This window comes from Gossypium hirsutum, chromosome D06 (assembly GCF_007990345.1).
Source record: "Gossypium hirsutum isolate 1008001.06 chromosome D06, Gossypium_hirsutum_v2.1, whole genome shotgun sequence".
NCBI classification, from domain to species: Eukaryota; Viridiplantae; Streptophyta; class Magnoliopsida; order Malvales; family Malvaceae; genus Gossypium; species Gossypium hirsutum.
This window is the reverse complement of record NC_053442.1, coordinates 64,081,226-64,100,260: the sequence shown is the minus strand read 5'-3', so window position 1 is coordinate 64,100,260 and position 19,035 is coordinate 64,081,226. Positions and strand designations below refer to the sequence as shown.

General features: G+C 33.2%; 3 protein-coding genes across 5 annotated transcripts; 2 read left to right on the top strand and 1 right to left on the bottom strand.

Annotated features, from left to right (window-relative positions):
* Positions 1-348: 348 nt before the first annotated feature.
* LOC107944261 (disease resistance protein RPS5) lies at positions 349-3,672 on the top strand. The gene is made up of 2 exons (XM_016878083.2): positions 349-689; positions 957-3,672. Exon 2 carries the CDS (start codon positions 1,455-1,457, stop codon positions 2,460-2,462), a length of 1,008 nt encoding a protein of 335 aa, XP_016733572.1. The 5' UTR covers positions 349-689; positions 957-1,454; the 3' UTR covers positions 2,463-3,672.
* A 6,463-nt stretch (positions 3,673-10,135) lies between these two features.
* Positions 10,136-15,125, top strand: LOC107944262 (phospholipase D alpha 1). Of its 3 annotated transcripts, none has more exons than XM_016878084.2 (4): positions 10,136-10,198; positions 11,583-11,673; positions 12,542-14,441; positions 14,538-15,125. In XM_016878084.2, exons 2-4 carry the CDS (start codon positions 11,590-11,592, stop codon positions 14,969-14,971), a joined length of 2,418 nt encoding a protein of 805 aa, XP_016733573.1. In that variant the 5' UTR covers positions 10,136-10,198; positions 11,583-11,589; the 3' UTR covers positions 14,972-15,125. The 3 variants fall into 3 exon arrangements, with proteins under 3 accessions (XP_016733573.1, XP_016733574.1, XP_040952124.1); XM_016878085.2 differs by lacking the exon at positions 10,136-10,198 and adding an exon at positions 11,295-11,481; XM_041096190.1 differs by lacking the exon at positions 10,136-10,198 and adding an exon at positions 11,299-11,456.
* A 373-nt stretch (positions 15,126-15,498) lies between these two features.
* LOC121218643 (pseudo histidine-containing phosphotransfer protein 6) lies at positions 15,499-17,479 on the bottom strand. The gene is made up of 5 exons (XM_041096189.1): positions 17,284-17,479; positions 17,056-17,186; positions 16,828-16,971; positions 16,196-16,268; positions 15,499-15,771 (listed from the first exon to the last, which is right to left on the bottom strand). The coding sequence occupies exons 1-5, from the start codon at positions 17,350-17,352 to the stop codon at positions 15,718-15,720; spliced, it is 471 nt and encodes a 156-aa protein (XP_040952123.1). The 5' UTR covers positions 17,353-17,479; the 3' UTR covers positions 15,499-15,717.
* Positions 17,480-19,035: the final 1,556 nt, after the last annotated feature.

Sequence of the window (19,035 nt, the reverse complement as noted above, 5' to 3'; positions counted from 1 at the left end):
AATAAAAAATAAAAATATTTTAAAAGTATTTTAAAATTAAAAATAAAAATAAAAAATATATATTTATTATATTCAGGCCGGGCCGGGTCGGGCTCGGGCCAAAAAGTTGAGCCTGAGCCCGGCTCATTTTTTAAACGGGCCTCATTTTTTTATTCAAGCCCATATTTCGGGCCTATATTTTTACCCGAACTCTCCCATATTTCGGGCGGACCGTCGGGTCGGGCCGGGCTGCCCGGCCCATGGACAGGTCTACTTTAGAAATAACTTATAAATTTTAAAATCAAATTTTTTTAACCTATTCAAATAGAAATAATAGTTATTAAGAATTATTTTTAAAAGAAAAAACCTAAAGTGATCCGATTAATAAAAGTTAAGCCACAGATGTAACAATCATAGAGAGAAAAGATAATAGCAGTGGAACCGACAGAAGAAGCAAAGCTAGAGCTGAACCAGATAACCAAAAATTTCCACATTTCCAGGCACGAGACTTAGATAATCACAGCAAGCCTGATCGATTCAAATTCCAACTATCTTTCACCAGGAAACTACTAGAATTCTGCTACTGCATCTGCTCCAACTACGCAAAAGAGTCGAGACCTGTGCTAATTTGGTGGATCCTCTTCCACCCACTACCTGTCTTCTTCGTATCTTTGGCTAAAAAAGTTAGCAGCGTTGACTTCCTTCTCTGGGTATACACTTTGTGAATCTACTTGTTTTATCTTTTCTATCCATAATGAAAGCTCTAATGGTTGAAACCCCATCTTCTTTAACTTTATTTCATGTGCATCCTCTTCATAACTGTGCCACAACCGCCTTACACCTCAATCTGTTCAAACCCAATCTTCTTTAACATTATTTTTCTTTCACTTTTCCACTTTACCTAACTTTATTTTTAACACAATTCACTTTGCATCCACATCTCATTTGTTTCCTTTATTTTTTGTTTCATTTGCCAGAATAATGGGCAATTGCTGCTCCGTACAATGTAGTTTCGAGAATATCCTTCTTCGTGGCTGGGATTTCATTGTTGGTCATGCTAATTATGTCTGCAAGCTTAAACAAACTCTTCCAACTTTATCTTCTGCTCTTCAAGAACTGAGGGCACAAAGAAATGACGTGCGAAGGCAGGTTGATCTTGCAGAACAACGACTATTGAAGCCATTTGAGCAAATTCAGCTATGGCTTTCAAAAGCAGAAACTATGATAACAGAGGCGGAGGAATTGGTTTCAAATGGTCCTCAACAAATGAATAACTTGTGTCTCGGTGGCTGCATTTCCAAGAATTGCTTGTCTAGCTACAAGTTTGGTAAAAAAGTGGCCAAAATGCTTCAATAAATAAGTGATCATAAGAGTAAAGGAGCTTTTGAGAAAGTAGCGGAGAACCAGCCCGCAGCTTCAGTGGTAGTAAGACCTGTAGAGCAGCCGGTTGCTCTAGAATCCACAATCCAAAAGGTATGGAGTTGCATCGTAGAAACAGATGTGGGATCATTGGCCTCTATGGCTTGGGGGGCGTTGGCAAGACAACACTCTTGACCAAGCTCAACAACAAGTTCAGCACCACACCGAATGGTTTCGATGTTGTTATCTGGGCACTGGTGTCTAAAGGTTACAATGTTGGAAAGATTCAAGATAGGATTGGTGGAAATCTTGGGTTTTCAGATGACTCATGGAAGAATAAAAGTGTTGACCAGAAAGTTACAGATATCTATGGGGTCTTGCGCAACAAGAGATTTGTTGTATTATTGGATGATTTATGGGACAGGGTGGATTTGAACCAAGTTGGGATACCAAAACCAAGCCAAGAAAATGGTTCCAAACTTATTTTTACTGCTCGATCTTTGGAGGTATGTGGCGAAATGGGAGCTCAAAAGAAAATCAAAGTGGAGTGCCTGGAACCGGGGAAGGCTTGGGAATTGTTCCAAGACAAGGTTGGAGATGAAGCTCTTAACAGCCATCCAGATATTCCAAACCTAGCTAAACAAGTAACTGAAAGGTGCGGTGGGCTGCCTCTTGCACTAATTACAATCGGTCGTGCCATGGCTTGCAAGACAACACTTGGAGAACGGAATTATGCAATTGAGATGTTGAAGCGATGTGCATTGCCAAAAATGGAAAATGAGGTATTTCCGCTTTTAAAATTCAGTTATGATAATTTGCCTAATGCTACAATGAAATGTTGTCTCTTATATTGTTGTCTGTATCCCGAAGATTATTGTATTCCCAAAAAGAGATTAGTGGAGTATTGGTTTTGTGAAGGGCTACTGAATGGATTTGATAGAATTAGTGAAGCTCAAATGCAAGGAGACCACATAATCTACTCTCTTATTAGTGCATGTTTATTGGAAAATGTTGGTGAAATAGATGGAGAAGATTGTGTGAAGATGCATGATGTGATCCGTGACATGGCTTTATGGATTACACGTGAGTTTGAAGCAACAGAGAATTTTTTTTTGGAAAAATAGGGGCTCAAGTATTTGAAGAACCAAATGTTAAGGCATGGGAAAATATAAAAAGAATATCAATGATGGAAAATAAGATTGAAGTTCTCAAAGAAACACCCAAATGCCCTAACCTTCGAACCTTGTTTCTTAGCCAAAATGAGTTGCAAGTGATCAGCGATGGTTTCTTCCAATTTATACCTCATCTAACTGTTTTAGATTTGTCAGGAAACCTTCGGTTACGAGCTCTACCCGTTGGAATTTCACAATTGGTTTGTCTAGAATGTTTTGATCTATCTTATACCGGTATAGAAGAGTTGCCATCAGAGTTGCAATCGTTGACAAAACTAAAAATGTTGGACTTGAGTTATATGCACAATCTCAAAAAAATCCCACAACATGTGATATCTAATTTTTCCAAGTTGCAAATATTCAGAATGTGGTTGGTGCAAAATAGAGATTATCCTAATGAAGACAATGTTTTGTGTGGGGGTAATGAAAAGTTAATGGAGGAGTTGAGAGGTTTGCAACATTTGAATATACTATCGGTACCGATAAAAAGCATGTTTTGTCTAGAAAGATTCTTGAACATAAACTTGTTTCTATGTTGGACCCAAGCACTTCAACTTTGTGATTTTAGAGAATCAAAAATATTTAATATTTTATGCTTAAAAAATTTGGAGTGTCTACAGACTCTAAGTTTCAGCAATTGTGAAAATATGGAGGAGATGAAAATGGAAAAGCTGCTAATTAATGCTTCATGCTATCACACATTGAGCACAGTTGAAATTTATGAGTGTGACAAATTGAAAGATATGAGCTGGCTGATTCTTGCTCCAAATTTAAGAAATCTTAAGATATATTTGTGTGATAAAATGGAAGAAATATTGAATGAGGGAAAGCTTGGTGAAGTTGCAGGCGTGATTGGAATTCCATACGCTAAATCATTCTTTAAGCTTGAAACACTCTGCTTATTTTGGCCACCGAAGTTGAAGAGCATATATTGGGATGTCCTACTCTTTCCATGTCTAAAACTTATTCGTATAAATGCCTGCCGAGAACTGAAGAAACTTCCCCTCCACTCAGATAGTGCGAAAGGGAATCAACTCAGCATTGAGGGAAGCAAAGATTGGTGGGCAACAGTAGAATGGGAAAATGAAGCCACTCGAGATGCTTTTCTCCCTTCTTTCAAGCCTGTTCCTACATGAAATGTACAAAATCCTGCTTCTCTTTCTATTTTGGCATCAAATGTTCCATTAGTTGTAGAGGATAATTAAATGTATTAACAGTTGAGTTGATGATTATCAAATATTTTATTTCAGTCTAACAAGGCACGCCCATTAAATCATCAACTTATGCATCGAATCAATTGAAGAACACCAGAGTTTAGTGGACCCGAAATATTTTCCACTTCTTTTTGTTGAAAATTAGCAAATTCCATCTTAGATTTTTAGAAAGAAACATTAAAATCTTCCACCATTTTAGACGATTGCAAGAGTCCCCATCACCCATAGTCAAGGAATGGACAATACACTTTGCTCACAGCTCTAAAATAAGTATGATGCGGTGTGGGAATCTGCAATCTCGACATGTATATGGGCGCTGCTTGCAGTCATTGCTTGAATTGTAAATAAGAAATAAATATTCGTAAGTTATTTGAATTCGATTAATAAAATTTTGAATTTAATTTGTTTTAATGTGTAATGTGATACGATAATTTTAGTGATGTGTAATTTGATTCGATTTCCAAAAACTATTAACATTATATTTACATTTACATATTATATATAAACAACATTATTTATTTTTTAAACGTGTACAATTGAATAAAAATTAAAATTTTATGTATATAATTAAACCAAAATCAAAATTTATGTACTACATTAAACATGTATAAATTTAAAATTTATTCCTTTTTAATTAAGCAAAACCAATTTTTTGTTAATTATTAACTAATCTAATATTTATGTAGTATTAATTTTAATATATAAATATAAATAATACAATTTATAGTTTTAATCGACTTAACAAATTAAAATGAATTAATATGATATGATTTGTAATACCCAATTTGCCCGGCCCAATTTTATAAACAAAAAAATAAAAACAAAAAATATTAAAAGTCCATAAGTACATTTACACGGCCCAATTACAACAAAAAACTAAACCCAATTACAATGGCCCAATCACTTAACCCTAAGCCCACTAGCCTTAACCACAAATAGAAACCCTAGGCATTCAGCCCTAGCACAAGCGCCACAATAGCAACCTCCAGTGCCGTTCTCCCCAGCCATGCGCACCTCCGTACGTGCCACGTCCACGCCTCTGTACGGCCGTACACCTGCAACACACAAAGCAACAAGAGATGGACAAAAAGAAGAAGCAAAAATCGACAGCAAAAAAGGGAAAAAAAAGAGAGAGAGAGAAAGCAAAACACATTTTCTTTTGCAATTTTCATTTTTTCGGCTATATAAAGCCATTTTTCAACTTTTGTAAGAGGGACAGACACACGAAATCAATACAAAAATCAAAGAAGGTGATTTACCACTTTTTTGCTGGTCTTTCTATTGTTCCTTTTTTATTTTTCTTCTTTCTTTCTTTGATATAAAAAATAGAAAAGGAAAAAGGAAAACCACACCTTCGCAGTGCGCCATCGCAGCTCTCCCTGTTTCCTTTCAAATCAGGGATGGAAGGAATGGGATTTGACGAAGCGGCACTGCGAAGAGAAAGGGGAAAGTTATGGGTGAGCAAAACTCGATTCGATTTGAAAAAATCGAAAGAAATTCGAATTTCGAGTTAAACGAATCGAGTTATTCGAGTTAATCGAGTTATTCGAATCAACTCGAAATTTTTTTTCGAATTTCGAGTTCGAATCGAGTTGATTTTCGAATTCGAATAACTCGAATAATTCAAATAATTTGAATATCAAACTATAATATTTTATATTTTTACCCCAAACTCCCAAACCTTTTTACTTTTCCCTCAAAACTTTTACTCCTTCTCACTTTCCCCCCAAAACTTTTACTCCCCTCCCCTCCCCTCCCAACCCCCAATCTACCCAAAATCCATTTCCCGTCAAAATTTTACTCTCCCATTTATTTTTTCTAAAAATTTTACTCCCAAAAACCCTCAAAACATTTTATTTTCCCCCAAAATTTTTACTCCCTCCCACTTTTCCCCTAAAACTTTTATTCCCTTCCCATCTCACCTCCATCTATCCCAAACCCTCCCCCCTCCAATTTTTTTTTAATATTTTCCCTCCAAAATTTTACTCCCCCCATTTACTTTCCCTCAAACTTTTATTCCCCAAAACTTTTTATTTTTCCCTAAACTTTTACTTCTCACCCTTTACTCCCAAATAAAAAATCAAAATATCCAAAAAAAAAATCACTAAACATAAATAGTAATAATTTTATTTATATCTACTATTTATATTATTAAATTAAATTTCACATTTTATATTATTTATATTATTGAATTATTTAGTCATATTGAATATTTATATTAAAATTGAATTATTAATTATGCCATAAAATATTCGTGTTAAAATTTTATATTGGTATCAATTTCACATTTTATTTTTAAAATAACTTTTATTAAAAAAATCATATTTTTACATTTAATATATTTTTTAATTCTAAAATACATAGTGACAAGAATATGAAGATAATTGAAACAACTAAGCAAGCAAAGAAGCTAACCAGTATATAAAAAATTAATAAATAAATTATGAAGTTATGAAAGTTAATAAAAAATTTGATTAAGGTGGACAAATTTTATTACGATGGGTGACAATGGTTACAATGACCCAAAATTATTTTTTAAAATTTAACTCGAACAAATATATTTGATTTGATTCGATTCGAATTCCATCTCACTTGACTCGATTCGAGAAAACTTCAAATAAAGTTAGGATGATAAAATGAGATTCGAAAACTCGATTAACTCGAAAATTTTCGATTCGATTCGATCGAATGCTCACTCCCCCGGAAAGTATTAGGTTTTTTTTGGTTTTAAAAGGTAATAGCTGCTGATTTTTTAGGGTTGTATTAAGGACTGAAAGCAGCACCGTTTAGGGTCTGACTCTATGGCTCCAAAACGGTGTCGTATTGAGTTATAACTGCTGACCCGACCCAATACCTTAGGGATCCGCGTGTTTTTGCGGTGAAGGGTACATTTATGCGCTTGGTCCCTTTGCTTTTGTTCTAATTTGTAATTCAGTCCCTATGATTTGCTGCACGCCTCATGTTTATCCGTAATGGAATGTTTCGTTGGGGTTGAAGGAATATTTCCATAATCGATCCCTTGTTCTTTGTTTATACCCCATGTTTTAGTGCAATTCCAATTCGATTCTCAACCTTGTTTTAAATCATTTTAACACATGTTACGTTTCATGATTTCTGTGTTCTTCCATTATTTTATTTATTCATTTTAAACTTATATATAATATATGTTTTAATATGTTATTTAGTTTAAATATTTATATATATCATTTAAATTAAAATCCCTTATATATCTTAAAATCCTGGTATATTATTTTAACTTACTTTGTAAATAAATTATTTTAAATTACTTAGTATATTATCTTATTATTTATTTGTACACTCTTTAACGTATTTCATTTTATTTATAAAATTCTCCTTTATATTTTGTCTTTTTTTAATTGTTCTTCATATAAATAAAACTCTCGTATAATATTATTTGATATCTTCTCATTAACCTACTATAAATTATTGTTATTTATATATGTATGGTATTGTTTTTATGTCACTACATTAACTCTCAATTCAATCTTTAATATTATATATCATTAATATTTGTATAATATGTGATATGAAATCATGGTATTCATGTATTTTGTATTGCTCACTTGTACTTATTGATTGGTTGTCGCTCGTTAGCATACATTTTAATTTGCGAATTGTCCCCTCGTGGTCTAACTTATCGTTCGTTCACATTTTATTTCATTTAAAGGGTCGTATTTGGTTTAGATATCAAAATCATTTTATACAAAGTCTTTCAAAAGAACGTAATACTCGAAATTTGGAATCCTCGAGAGAATTGAGCCCTAACGTATTGGGTTTCAATCTTTCTCGTCGAATTTAAACAATCGAAGATTTTCTTTGATCAAAACACATAAATAAAAACTCATCCTCAGGAATTTGATACGTTGTGTACTAATGTATTGGACATGACATGTTGATTTCTCGAGATGAGAATTTTCCAAAAAATAATAAGGGCTATATTCAATGCCAGGAATTTTGAGAAATTGTGCCCTAACGTATTGGGTCTCAGTTTTACGTCTGACTTAAGCAATTGAATATCTTTTTTTAACTTCACCACAAGAGTTTTGAAAATCAAAAGACAATCTTATTCTCGAGAACTAAAAATGTCGTGTCCTAATGTATTGGGTATGACATTTTATTACTCTGAGACGAGAAGGTCTTTAGTATTCGCCTCGATTTATCCAAGCGTCTTTTATAAAATTGACATTAATAAAAAAGGAAGGATCGTGTTTTTTTTAAAACTTTTCAAATTCTCGACATTAAGACATTAAACAATCAATTCGGTACCAATTTTGGGCGTTACGAGGGTGCTAACCCTTCCTCGTGCGTAATCGACTCCCGAACCTATTTTCTCAAAATTCGTAGGCCTAAAATCGTTTTCAAGGTGATCCGATCACACCTTAATAAAAGATCGGTGGCGACTCCAACTCCCAATTTTTTTTTAGGTCGATAACTAAACTTTTTTGTTTTTCAAAAAAGGGTGGTTTCGACATGATTTTTATACATTGAACACAACCTCAAAAAGAGAGAAAAAAAACTATGGAACAACTTTAAAACTCGTGGCCAACATCTACCCCTTAATGGACCAACAAAATGCGGAGGATTAATTATTGGGTTCACTCCAGTAGATATGTGATAGCCCGAAATAGGGCCTAATCGGAATAGTGGTTTCGTAACCACAAATCCGAAGTGAAATAGTTTAATTTTATAAATTTTTATTAGTTACTGATTGATTGAAATATTGTGTGAAAATATGGATAGGAAATTTTAATGCTTTAGTGCTTAATTGAATTTTTAGGACTAAATTGAGAAAAATGCAAAGTGTGTCTAATTAGTGATTAAATGACTTAATTGAATTATTGCATGAAATTGGAAGTGTTTATGTGGCAATTAGACCATAAATTAGTGTTATGGACACAAAAGGGTATTTCTAGAAAAATATCTAAGTAATGGGTCAAGGGCATTTTTGTCCAAATTGGGTAAAAGACAAAATAAAGAGAAAATAAGTGTCCATCTTCTTCAAAAAAATCAGAAGCTTGCTGCCGAAAGTTTCAGGTTACCATAGTTAAGGGTTTTGATTTTCCTAAGCTCAATTGTAAGTGATTTCTTGCCCCGTTTTTAATTATTTTCGTATTTTTATGCTTATTGAAGCTTGAATTTCATGTTTCTACTATTTAATTTAAATGAAATTAAAGTTTAAAAATTGACCCATTCATGATATAATTGTAAATTGATTAGTGATGTTAGATAATGAATGTTTGAAGTGTTAATTACAAGTTTTACTAGATGAATTTCAATGAAAAATGTTGAAAAAGGGCTAAATTGTGAAAGATGGTAAAGTGTGCATAAAGTTGTGATTTTGTGAAATTGAGGCCCGTTATGAGCATGAAATATGATTTAGTGAAGTTTGAAATTTAAGAATTTAGAGAATTTTATTTTTACGAGCTTAGGGACAAAAGTGGAATTTTTGAAAAGTTATGGGGAAAAATGTAAATGTGTCAAAATGTTGTGTATGAATTGTATTTGAATGGAATATTGATAAAATGTATTAAATTGTGTTAATATAGATCAAGAAAGAAGAAATAGTGCAAGTGATCGGGGAAAAGAGAAAGTTATCGACTAAATTACAAAAATAGTCGTTTTGCATCCGAGGTAGGTTATATGTAAATAATAGTTATATTTGTATAAATTGTGAATTATATTTGATATGTGAATTAATATTGAATGTGGAAGGAAAGTTGTTCATGAATTATTCAAGTGATAAAGTGTTGAAAATAAAGTGTTAAGTGTAAATTCCCGGTTGAACATGAAAGTTGTTCATGAATTATTCAAGTGATAAAGTGTTGAAAATAAAGTGTTAAGTGTAAATTCCCGGTTGAACTTAGGAATAGAATTGGATACAAGTGACATGTCACTAGAGACCAGTGTTACAGTGTTACAGTGTTACAGTGAGTCCCGGGTGCTGGGTGATCTAGCATGTGTTGCAGACACCTGACAGCTTGTGTGAGCAGACCCGTGGACATTTCCAGTGTTATTGATCAGTGGTAGCTTCGGCTACATTTCAGTGGTAGCTTTGGCTACATCCAGTGGTAGCTTCGGCTACATATCAGTGGTAGCTTCGGCTACATATCAGTGTGGCACTTATGTGCTAAATCTCTACGTATCCGTGTATATTCCAAGTGTTCAACGGGATTAATAATGAATTAAAGTGAATATGAAATGTTAAGTGTGAAAATGTATATGCAAGTGAATTGGTAAGATTGTGTATGTGTAAGTGATTGAAATTGCTAAGAAATGTTTTGATTAGTTATATGTTAAAAGTGTTAATTATTAATTGAGTAATTATTGTTTACATGTAACTTACTAAGCTATTTATAGCTGACACATCTCTTTCTTTCCTTTGTTTTATAGTGATTTGAACTTGATCGAATAGTGGACCGTCGGAGCTCGTATCACACTATCATAACCATCTCGGTATTATGTGCTTTTCAAAATGTTTAAACTATGGCATGTATAGAGTCTTAATCATTTTGAGCATGTCCAAATGATATGGCTAATGTTAGCTATTGAAGTAGTTATTAAAGAATTACGTTTTGGAGTTATGTATGTTTAAATGGTAACTAATTCAAAGAAGCAGTTTCTTTGACAGCAGCAGTGACGTGAATGTGAAAAATCACCATAAATAGTAGAAATGGAATTAGAGGGTGAATGATATATAGAATTAAAGCTTATCAAGTCTATTTTTACATGAAAGAAACGGTGTAGGCAAAGGAATTTTATATTTTGAGATATTTAAATTTTAGTGAGACAGGGTCAGAATGGTTTTTGAAGTCCCCTGTTCTAACTTTAGAAAATCATTATAAATTGTACAGAAATAATTATAGGTCATAATTTATATGTTCAGATTCCTTAGTGAGTCTATTTTCAAAATAAATTAATGGTAACCTTATATGAATTCTGTACAATTAGATATTTGATTTTTAGCGGCAAGAGGTCAGATCTGTCGAGCTGTGAAACAGGGGATACTTTAATGAATAAACTGTACTAATGTGCTAAGTCAAAAATTCTGAAAATTTTATGGTAAGTAGGAATACGAGTCTAGTTTCACGGAAAATTTACGGATTTAAATTTTGAGTTTCGTAACTCAAGTTATAATTAAATTAGTGACAGTTGCGCAGGTGGATAGTGTTGTTATGAACAGTGAATTTAATTTTAAAAGCAAATTTTTATGCTCCGAATTGGTAAGTTAAATTGGATGACATCTCGTACTCGATTCCGGAGACGGTCTCGGGTAAGGGGTGTTACAAGATACCTTAAGAAATAAAAAAAATTATACCATAGATTAATTCCAAGAAATTCAAACACATTTTAATTTCAACTAAAACCCCATAAATTATTTATGTTAATCATAAATGTAATAAAATAAAATAAATTAACAAAATTTTCCTCAGCGGGGAAGCTTTGTACCGTTCTACGGGCTGGTTTTTCGGATCTTTCATTTTCTATTTATTTTTTCTTCACATTCCCACCTTAATTTATAAATACATTACAAATTCACTGTAAATTTTGTTTTACATATATAAATGCAAACCCAGAAAATTTCAGAAACCATATACTGCAAAAGAGATATCTTTTAAGCTTTGGCTGCTTCAAATTCTTTGTTGAAATACCCTCTCTTTTTTCTCCATTAATCACTCTGCTTTTGAAATTTTTCTTTGCACTGATCATCTCTGTAATTCCACTGCTTATTTTTTAGGGTGATTTCAATCATTTGTGCTTTTTATTTTTAGTGTTAATAAGGTGAAAATATTTAAATATGTTCATCTGGATTCACTTAATTTTGTTTCAATCTTTTTAGGCGAGAAATGGTGAGAACTTCACTTCATGGGAATTTACATGTTACCATCTATGAAGTTAATAATCTCGAAGGTGGTGGATTCTTCCGAAAGGTATACATATATATGCATACATATATATTATAAGTACGTGAATTTTGATTCAGTTGAATAAATATTAAAACTATAAATAAATTTTGTTTTTAATATGTAATATTGTAAGTGAATTTTGATTTGGCTCAATTGTATACATCGATTCTCATTTAATTTTTTCATATTATTCAGGTTTTTATTGATGTAATAATATTTTATGTTTACGAGGATAATTATACTTAATGTGAAAATAAGTGAAACTTTTTTAGGTAAAAATATCATGAAAGCTCTCTGTATTAATAGTAATATTGCATTTTGTCCATTTTACTTAAAAAACGAGTAAATTAATCTTTGTACGTTAGATCAAAGAGCAAATTAGTCTTTTCTGCTAAAAATTTCATCCATTTATATTTTTTAAAGTTTGTGTGGCTGGCAAAATAATCATTTGATGTACAAGAACCAATTTTAAACAGTAAAAAAAGATAAAAATTTTAACAGGATGATCAATTTGCTCATTGATCTAATGTAAAGAAATTAATTTATCTATTTTTTTGAATACGAGCTCGATAAATTTTTTTTTTCAAATGAATAGCATTTAATTAAATAAATACTAACTGAATAAAAATCTGAGTTATAATTTTGTTTCTTGATCCCTTTTGATTCTTAAGAGCCACCAGAAGATAAGATCTTATATGATTACAATTTCTATATATAAATACATGAATATTCGTTGAGAAGACAGACTATTTATTTTCTTTTTGACTTTAGTCCTTATTTCAAATGTTCATGTTGTTATCTTAGATGTTCTTTTTCTTATGGCAACTCTATAGGTTCATCTCTGTCTTGTTTTTGTTTCCCTTGGTCTGAAATATATGCCTGTTAATGGCAGTTAATGGCAAATGTTGAGGAATCGATCGGTATCGGCAAAGGATCAGGGAAGCTTTACGCGACCATTGATCTCGAGAAGGCTAGAGTTGGAAGGACAAGAAAAGTGGAAAGCGACGACCCTTCGTGGAATGAGTCTTTCCACATTTACTGCGCACATATGGCTAACGACGTAATCTTCACGGTCAAACAAGCCGGTTCTATTGGAGCAAACGTAATTGGCAGAGCATATTTGCCTGTTGAGGATATCTTATCAGGGGAAGAAGTGGATAGGTGGATTGAACTCAAGGATGAAGAGAAGCAAAACTTGGAAAATGAGGCTAAAATCCATGTCAAGATTCGTTATTTCGATGTTACCAAGGACCGGAACTGGAACCGTGGTATCGTAAGTCGTAAGTTTCCTGGAGTTCCGTATACTTATTATCCCCAGAGACATGGGTGTAAGGTGTTCCTATACCAGGATTCACATATACCTGATGGATTTATTCCGAAAATTCCTCTTGCTGGAAGCAAGTATTATGAGCCACATCGATGTTGGGAGGACATTTTCGATGCGATCACGAATGCCAAACACTTGGTTTACATTGCCGGTTGGTCTGTCTATACTGAGATCAAGTTGATACGAGATTTGAAGAGATCTAAGCGAGGGGGAGACACCAAGCTTGGTGACTTGCTTAAGAAGAAAGCAAGTCAAGGTGTTCGGGTTAATGTGCTTATTTGGGATGATAGAACATCTGTTGGTGCATTGAAGAAAGATGGATTAATGGCCACACATGATGAAGAAACCGAGAAATTCTTCGAGGACAGTGATGTCAACTGCGTGTTATGCCCTCGTGATCCCGATGACGGTGGAACTATCGTCCAGGAGTTGCAAATCTCCACCATGTTCACTCATCATCAAAAGATTGTTGTAGTGGATGCCGCGATGCCTAATGGAGATACGGATAGGAAACGAATCGTGAGCTTTATCGGCGGTCTTGATCTTTGCGATGGAAGATACGACACACCTTTTCATTCCCTTTTCAGGACTTTGGACACAGCTCACGCTGATGATTTTCATCAGCCAAACTTTGCTGAAGCTTCAATCAACAAAGGTGGTCCAAGGGAGCCTTGGCATGACATCCATTGTCGACTCGAAGGGCCAATTGCTTGGGATGTCTTGTTCAATTTCGAACAAAGATGGAAACGACAAGGCGGTAAAGACGTACTACTTGATATCAAAGACCTTGAAGGTACCATCATTCCCCCATCTCCAGTTACATACCCTAATGACCATGAGACTTGGAATGTACAACTATTTAGATCAATTGATGGCGGTGCCGCTTTTGGTTTCCCTGACTCTCCCGAAGATGCTGCCAGAGCTGGACTCGTTAGCGGAAAAGACCAAATCATCGATCGAAGTATTCAAGATGCTTACATTAACGCTATCAGACGAGCCCAGAACTTTATCTATATCGAAAATCAGTATTTCCTCGGAAGCTCCTTCGATTGGAGTGCTGATGATGATGACATTAAGCCTGAAGACGTTAATGCTTTGCATTTGATTCCAAAAGAGCTTTGTCTTAAAGTAGTTAGCAAGATTCGAGCAGGAGAGAGGTTCACAGTGTATGCTGTAATCCCTATGTGGCCTGAAGGTATCCCAGAAAGTGGATCAGTACAAGCCATATTAGATTGGCAAAGGAGGACCATGAACATGATGTATAAAGAAATCGCTCAAGCTCTTAAATCGGAAGGACGTGACGAGGATCCTCGAAACTATTTAACATTCTTTTGTCTCGGCAACCGAGAGATGAAGAAGGGCGGAGAATATGAACCTACAGAAACACCGGAGCCTGATTCCAATCACGCTAGAGCTCAAGAGGCCCGTCGTTTCATGATCTATGTTCATACCAAAATGATGTTGGGTAAGTAAAAAGAAACTCGGGTTTAACTCGGTTGGTTTATATCGTCACGTCTAATAAATCTAGAGTTCGATTTAACTATGTTTTCCATTTATGTAGTTGATGATGAATACATAATAATTGGATCAGCCAACATCAACCAACGATCAATGGACGGTGCGAGAGACTCCGAGATAGCAATGGGGGCGTACCAACCATATCATTTATCGATTAGGCAACCAGCAAGGGGTCAAGTCCACGGTTTCCGTCTGGCGCTATGGTACGAGCACCTCGGCATCCTACATGACGGCTTCTTGACCCCAGAAAGCAAGGAATGCGTGAAGAAAGTGAACCAAATGGCTGACAAATATTGGGACCTATTCTCAAAGGACGACCTTGACCAGGACTTGCCTGGTCACCTACTAAGCTACCCCATTGCCATTTCTAATGATGGAAATGTATCTGAGCTGCCAAATTTTGAGAACTTCCCTGACACTAAGGCTCGTATTCTTGGTGCCAAATCTGATTATCTCCCACCTATACTCACCACCTAATGAATGGAACTATGTATCGAATAAAAACCCGAACCACAAATGGGTGATCAATCTGCTACGTTGAACCAATAAAAAATTGGTTTAACTATTAAAGACCTTAAAAAATCAAGGTTTTTTTCTTCTAATTAATGAAATTTTCACTTTTAATCCCTTAGTTATATATTGCAAGATATTAAGTTTAATGCATTTTTTTTTGTTGACTAATATTTGAACAATAAAAAATTGAGAGCTGAATATAATGGCTGCGGTTGGGGCTGGCTATGTACTTTCTGATTTGATTGATGGAAGTGTTTGGAAAATGTTTTACAGAGATCAATCAACAGTCAGTTTTTGACAATTCATTTCACTTTAACTGTGGACAGAGAAGCCATTAAAGCTGTCAGATTTTCTTCATACAAGTTATTAAAAAATTTTAAAAAAACTTGATTTAATTAATTTATATTAATTTACAAATTAATTATTTTTTTATTTTTATCGAATCAATATTCAAATAATCAACTCAATCTGACTCAGAAAACATTGCATGCTAACTTTTTCCACTACATTTCATTTGCATTCAGAAGTTACAAATGAAGCAAAAATAGAAAGAAAGAAAAAAATGAATGACTTTATATTACATCCACAATTTGCAAGTGGCAATTGCAAATAAACCCCTCAAAATAGTACAAAATCCTGCTTTGGGGTTTGCTTGGATTTTTGCTAAAAACTGAATTCAAGGATCATGGCATTAAAATTGTTTTGGGGTTTTAGTGCTGCATCGGGTATCTTACTCCTGCCGCTAGTACTCTTTGCTGTTGTATCTGAATCATTATAATAGCAAAAAAAAATGGTATGTAATTAATTAATACTGATAATTAAAATTTGCACTTTTCCTTCAATAATATGAAATTTGGGTTAAAATATGAATTAGCCCCTATACTTTAATAAACTTTTGGATTTAATCCTTACATTTTTCTAATTTAAAATTCCCAGTTCAATCATTAAGGTTTTTTTATCAAATTTTGTCATCTTGGAATATTAATTAGGCTGTTCTCGATTGACAATAAGTAAATAAAAACTGGTTATGATTGGATTACGAATTTTAAATTAAAATGCAAGAGGTTTTTATTTTTAACTTTTAAAGTATAGGATTAAATCTTGAATTCTGTAAAATTACAGGGATTAATGACATATTTTAACATATGAAATGAAATGCAAAAGAAGAAAAATCAGTGAAAATAGTACCTGGAAAAGTTCATGCAGTTTGTTCTTGAGGAAACAGTACTCGTGTTCTAGCACCTCTAATGCACTCAAGCACCTGCATCCATGCCCAAACACCATGGTTAGCACATCTTAACGTTGGCCATGAGTTAAAAAATATTCAACACTCAACTTTTTATCTCTTGATTCAACAATTGTTAAAAGATATCAAATTTTTTATGGTTCGATTTAGAAGGTAAATATAATCTATGTTGTGAGTTATATAATATATATATAGGTAAAAGTACCAACAAGATCTTTATATTAGAAGTTTTACTAAAAAATAAGTTATTTAGTATTTATATATTAGATCAAATAACAAATTGGACATTCTGTTAAAAACTCCATACATTTCTATTGTTAAAAATTAATCTTTGTACATTAAAATGAGATACACATGACTCGTCACGTGTAACTGTATAATTAATTTATCAATCAAATTAATTTTTAACAATAAAAAATATTAATTTTTCAAAAAATTTGATCTAAGATACAAAAATTAATTAAGCTTTTCATGGTAATCTAATGGTACGTTGAAAAAACCAAGAAGGTGGGGGCCTTGGAGCCCAAAAGTAGAGGCAGAAAAGAAGGGAGGGGCGAAAGCGGCATGCATATACCCAGCACGGTTGTTCTGGTCAGAAGCGGCTCGAAAGGCAAGGCAAACATTTCTTATCCTTTTAGCACCAATACTGGAACTACTCCCCATGAACTGATTCAAATGGATTCCCATTTTGTTGTAATCCGAGAACTCTCTATCCATCCTGTTGCCATAAACATTACCATATTCATAAATAAACTCAACAAGGAAAAAGCAAAACAATGAACAAAAGAGAATAAATCATTACAGTAATGATCTGAGGTTCCGTAATAACTTCTCGGATTCATGGAAGTAAATGTTGACAACTTCAGATACGAAGTTTGGGGAAGTTTCGTCTTGAAGCTGTTGAAGTTGCAAGAATTGCTCGTCTAATATCCCCTAATGAACATAAAAAAAAAAAATAACACCATTATCATGAGCTTTGTAATACTAAAAACTAAACCAAACCAGCAATCAACTATGTCTAAGTACACACCTGGTGGAAGAGGAAGGAGAGCAAACGATTCATGTCGTCTCGCAACCGATCGGCAGCCAACCCCAACATCCACAATGGCAGACCCGTTTTGGCTAGTGGTATAAGTTGACCCAAAAACGAAAATGGATTTGTTTTTTCTCTCTCTCTAAGTCTCTTTTTGTTGGTTGGTTTCACTCTTTTCAGGGGTTTAGGGTTCTTTTTTGTCAAGTGGGAATTTCTTCGCACTTGAAAGCCTTAAGTTCAACAGCTATTTATAGTGTGGGAGATTAGCTAGCTTGGTTGGACCCAAGCTTCAACTCCCAAAACTATAAAATATCTAAATTTCAAATTATTATAATTATGGGTATTATATCATTTAAGTAATTTTATAATTTTTACATTAAATCTCAATTCAAATATGATTTAGATTATATTTAAAACATGATTAAATTATAAATAAATTTGAATCATAGTTGTTAGAACTCACTAGTATATCGATTCAGGAAAATAGTTGAACCAGTTTCTAACTGATTTTTGAGTAAACTACTTGAAATTGGTTGAACTGATGGTTAAACTAATTTTCTCCATTTTTTAAATAATTTTTGTGAATTTTTAATAATTTTTAGTTAAAATTGAATTGATTAGTCGAACCGAGAACTGGTACTGGTTGTCTGACTAATTTGATCACTAGTCGATTTTAAAAACCTTGGTGTGAACCTACTACATTAATAGTTTGGATCTAACATATTAAAAAATAACACTCTTAAATTTTATTGACACTGTATGTGTGAATGTGTGTTTAACACGTTAAGTACATATTGTTCATGTGATAGGTACATTCGTATTTATAATTTAATCTACGTGTTTTGAATATGCTCTAAATCATATTCAAATTAGCATTTATTGTCTATATTAATGGATAAACTAATGAAAGGACATGATTTACGCAATATCAATACTTTAATAATTTAATATAAATATTTTAAAATTTAAGAACCAATTTAAAATCTGAATGATAATTTAAAGACGTTTGGTACAATTAACCCTTAAAAATATTTACTCATCGATACCCTCCTATATGCGTTTACTTATGTGGAAATGTAAATTACAATAAATGTTATCCATCCACCATCGTGTAGACTTATATACATTAGATTACATTACATACAAGAAATTCAATAATGTTACCTTTTTGTTATATTTCGTTAAAAATTTCATTAATTTTTATGGTTAAAAACTGACTCAAATATATTAACATGAATTACATGTAGCATATCATATGTTATTGTTTCGTTATTTAATTTAATTTTTAACAGTATAAATAGATAAATTTTTAACAAAAATAATTAATTTACTTTTTAATCTAATATATAAAAAATATTTTTTATTTTTTAATAAAAAATTAAAATATAATTTAACACATATTCTATTGAATTTTAAAAATAATCGAAGGTGAAATATAATTACTGGCAACCTTCACGTGCACTGCTGTTTGTGTCGCCATGCTATGGCAAATGCGGCGCTCCCATCTCTGACGCCCTCGCCCACGCCCACGCCCACGTCCACGGCTTGGCCGACAATTGCCTGCATTTACCTCGCCACCTTTTAACACACACTAAAGAAATAAATTAAACAAAATAACCAAATATGAACCCTAACTTTTTTCACCTACACCCACATAAATTTATTTACTTTTTTCACACATGCAGCCAAAGCAAACACACACCCACACACACAGTGGTTTCTGCTGCTTCACTTTTGACATTTCTTTTT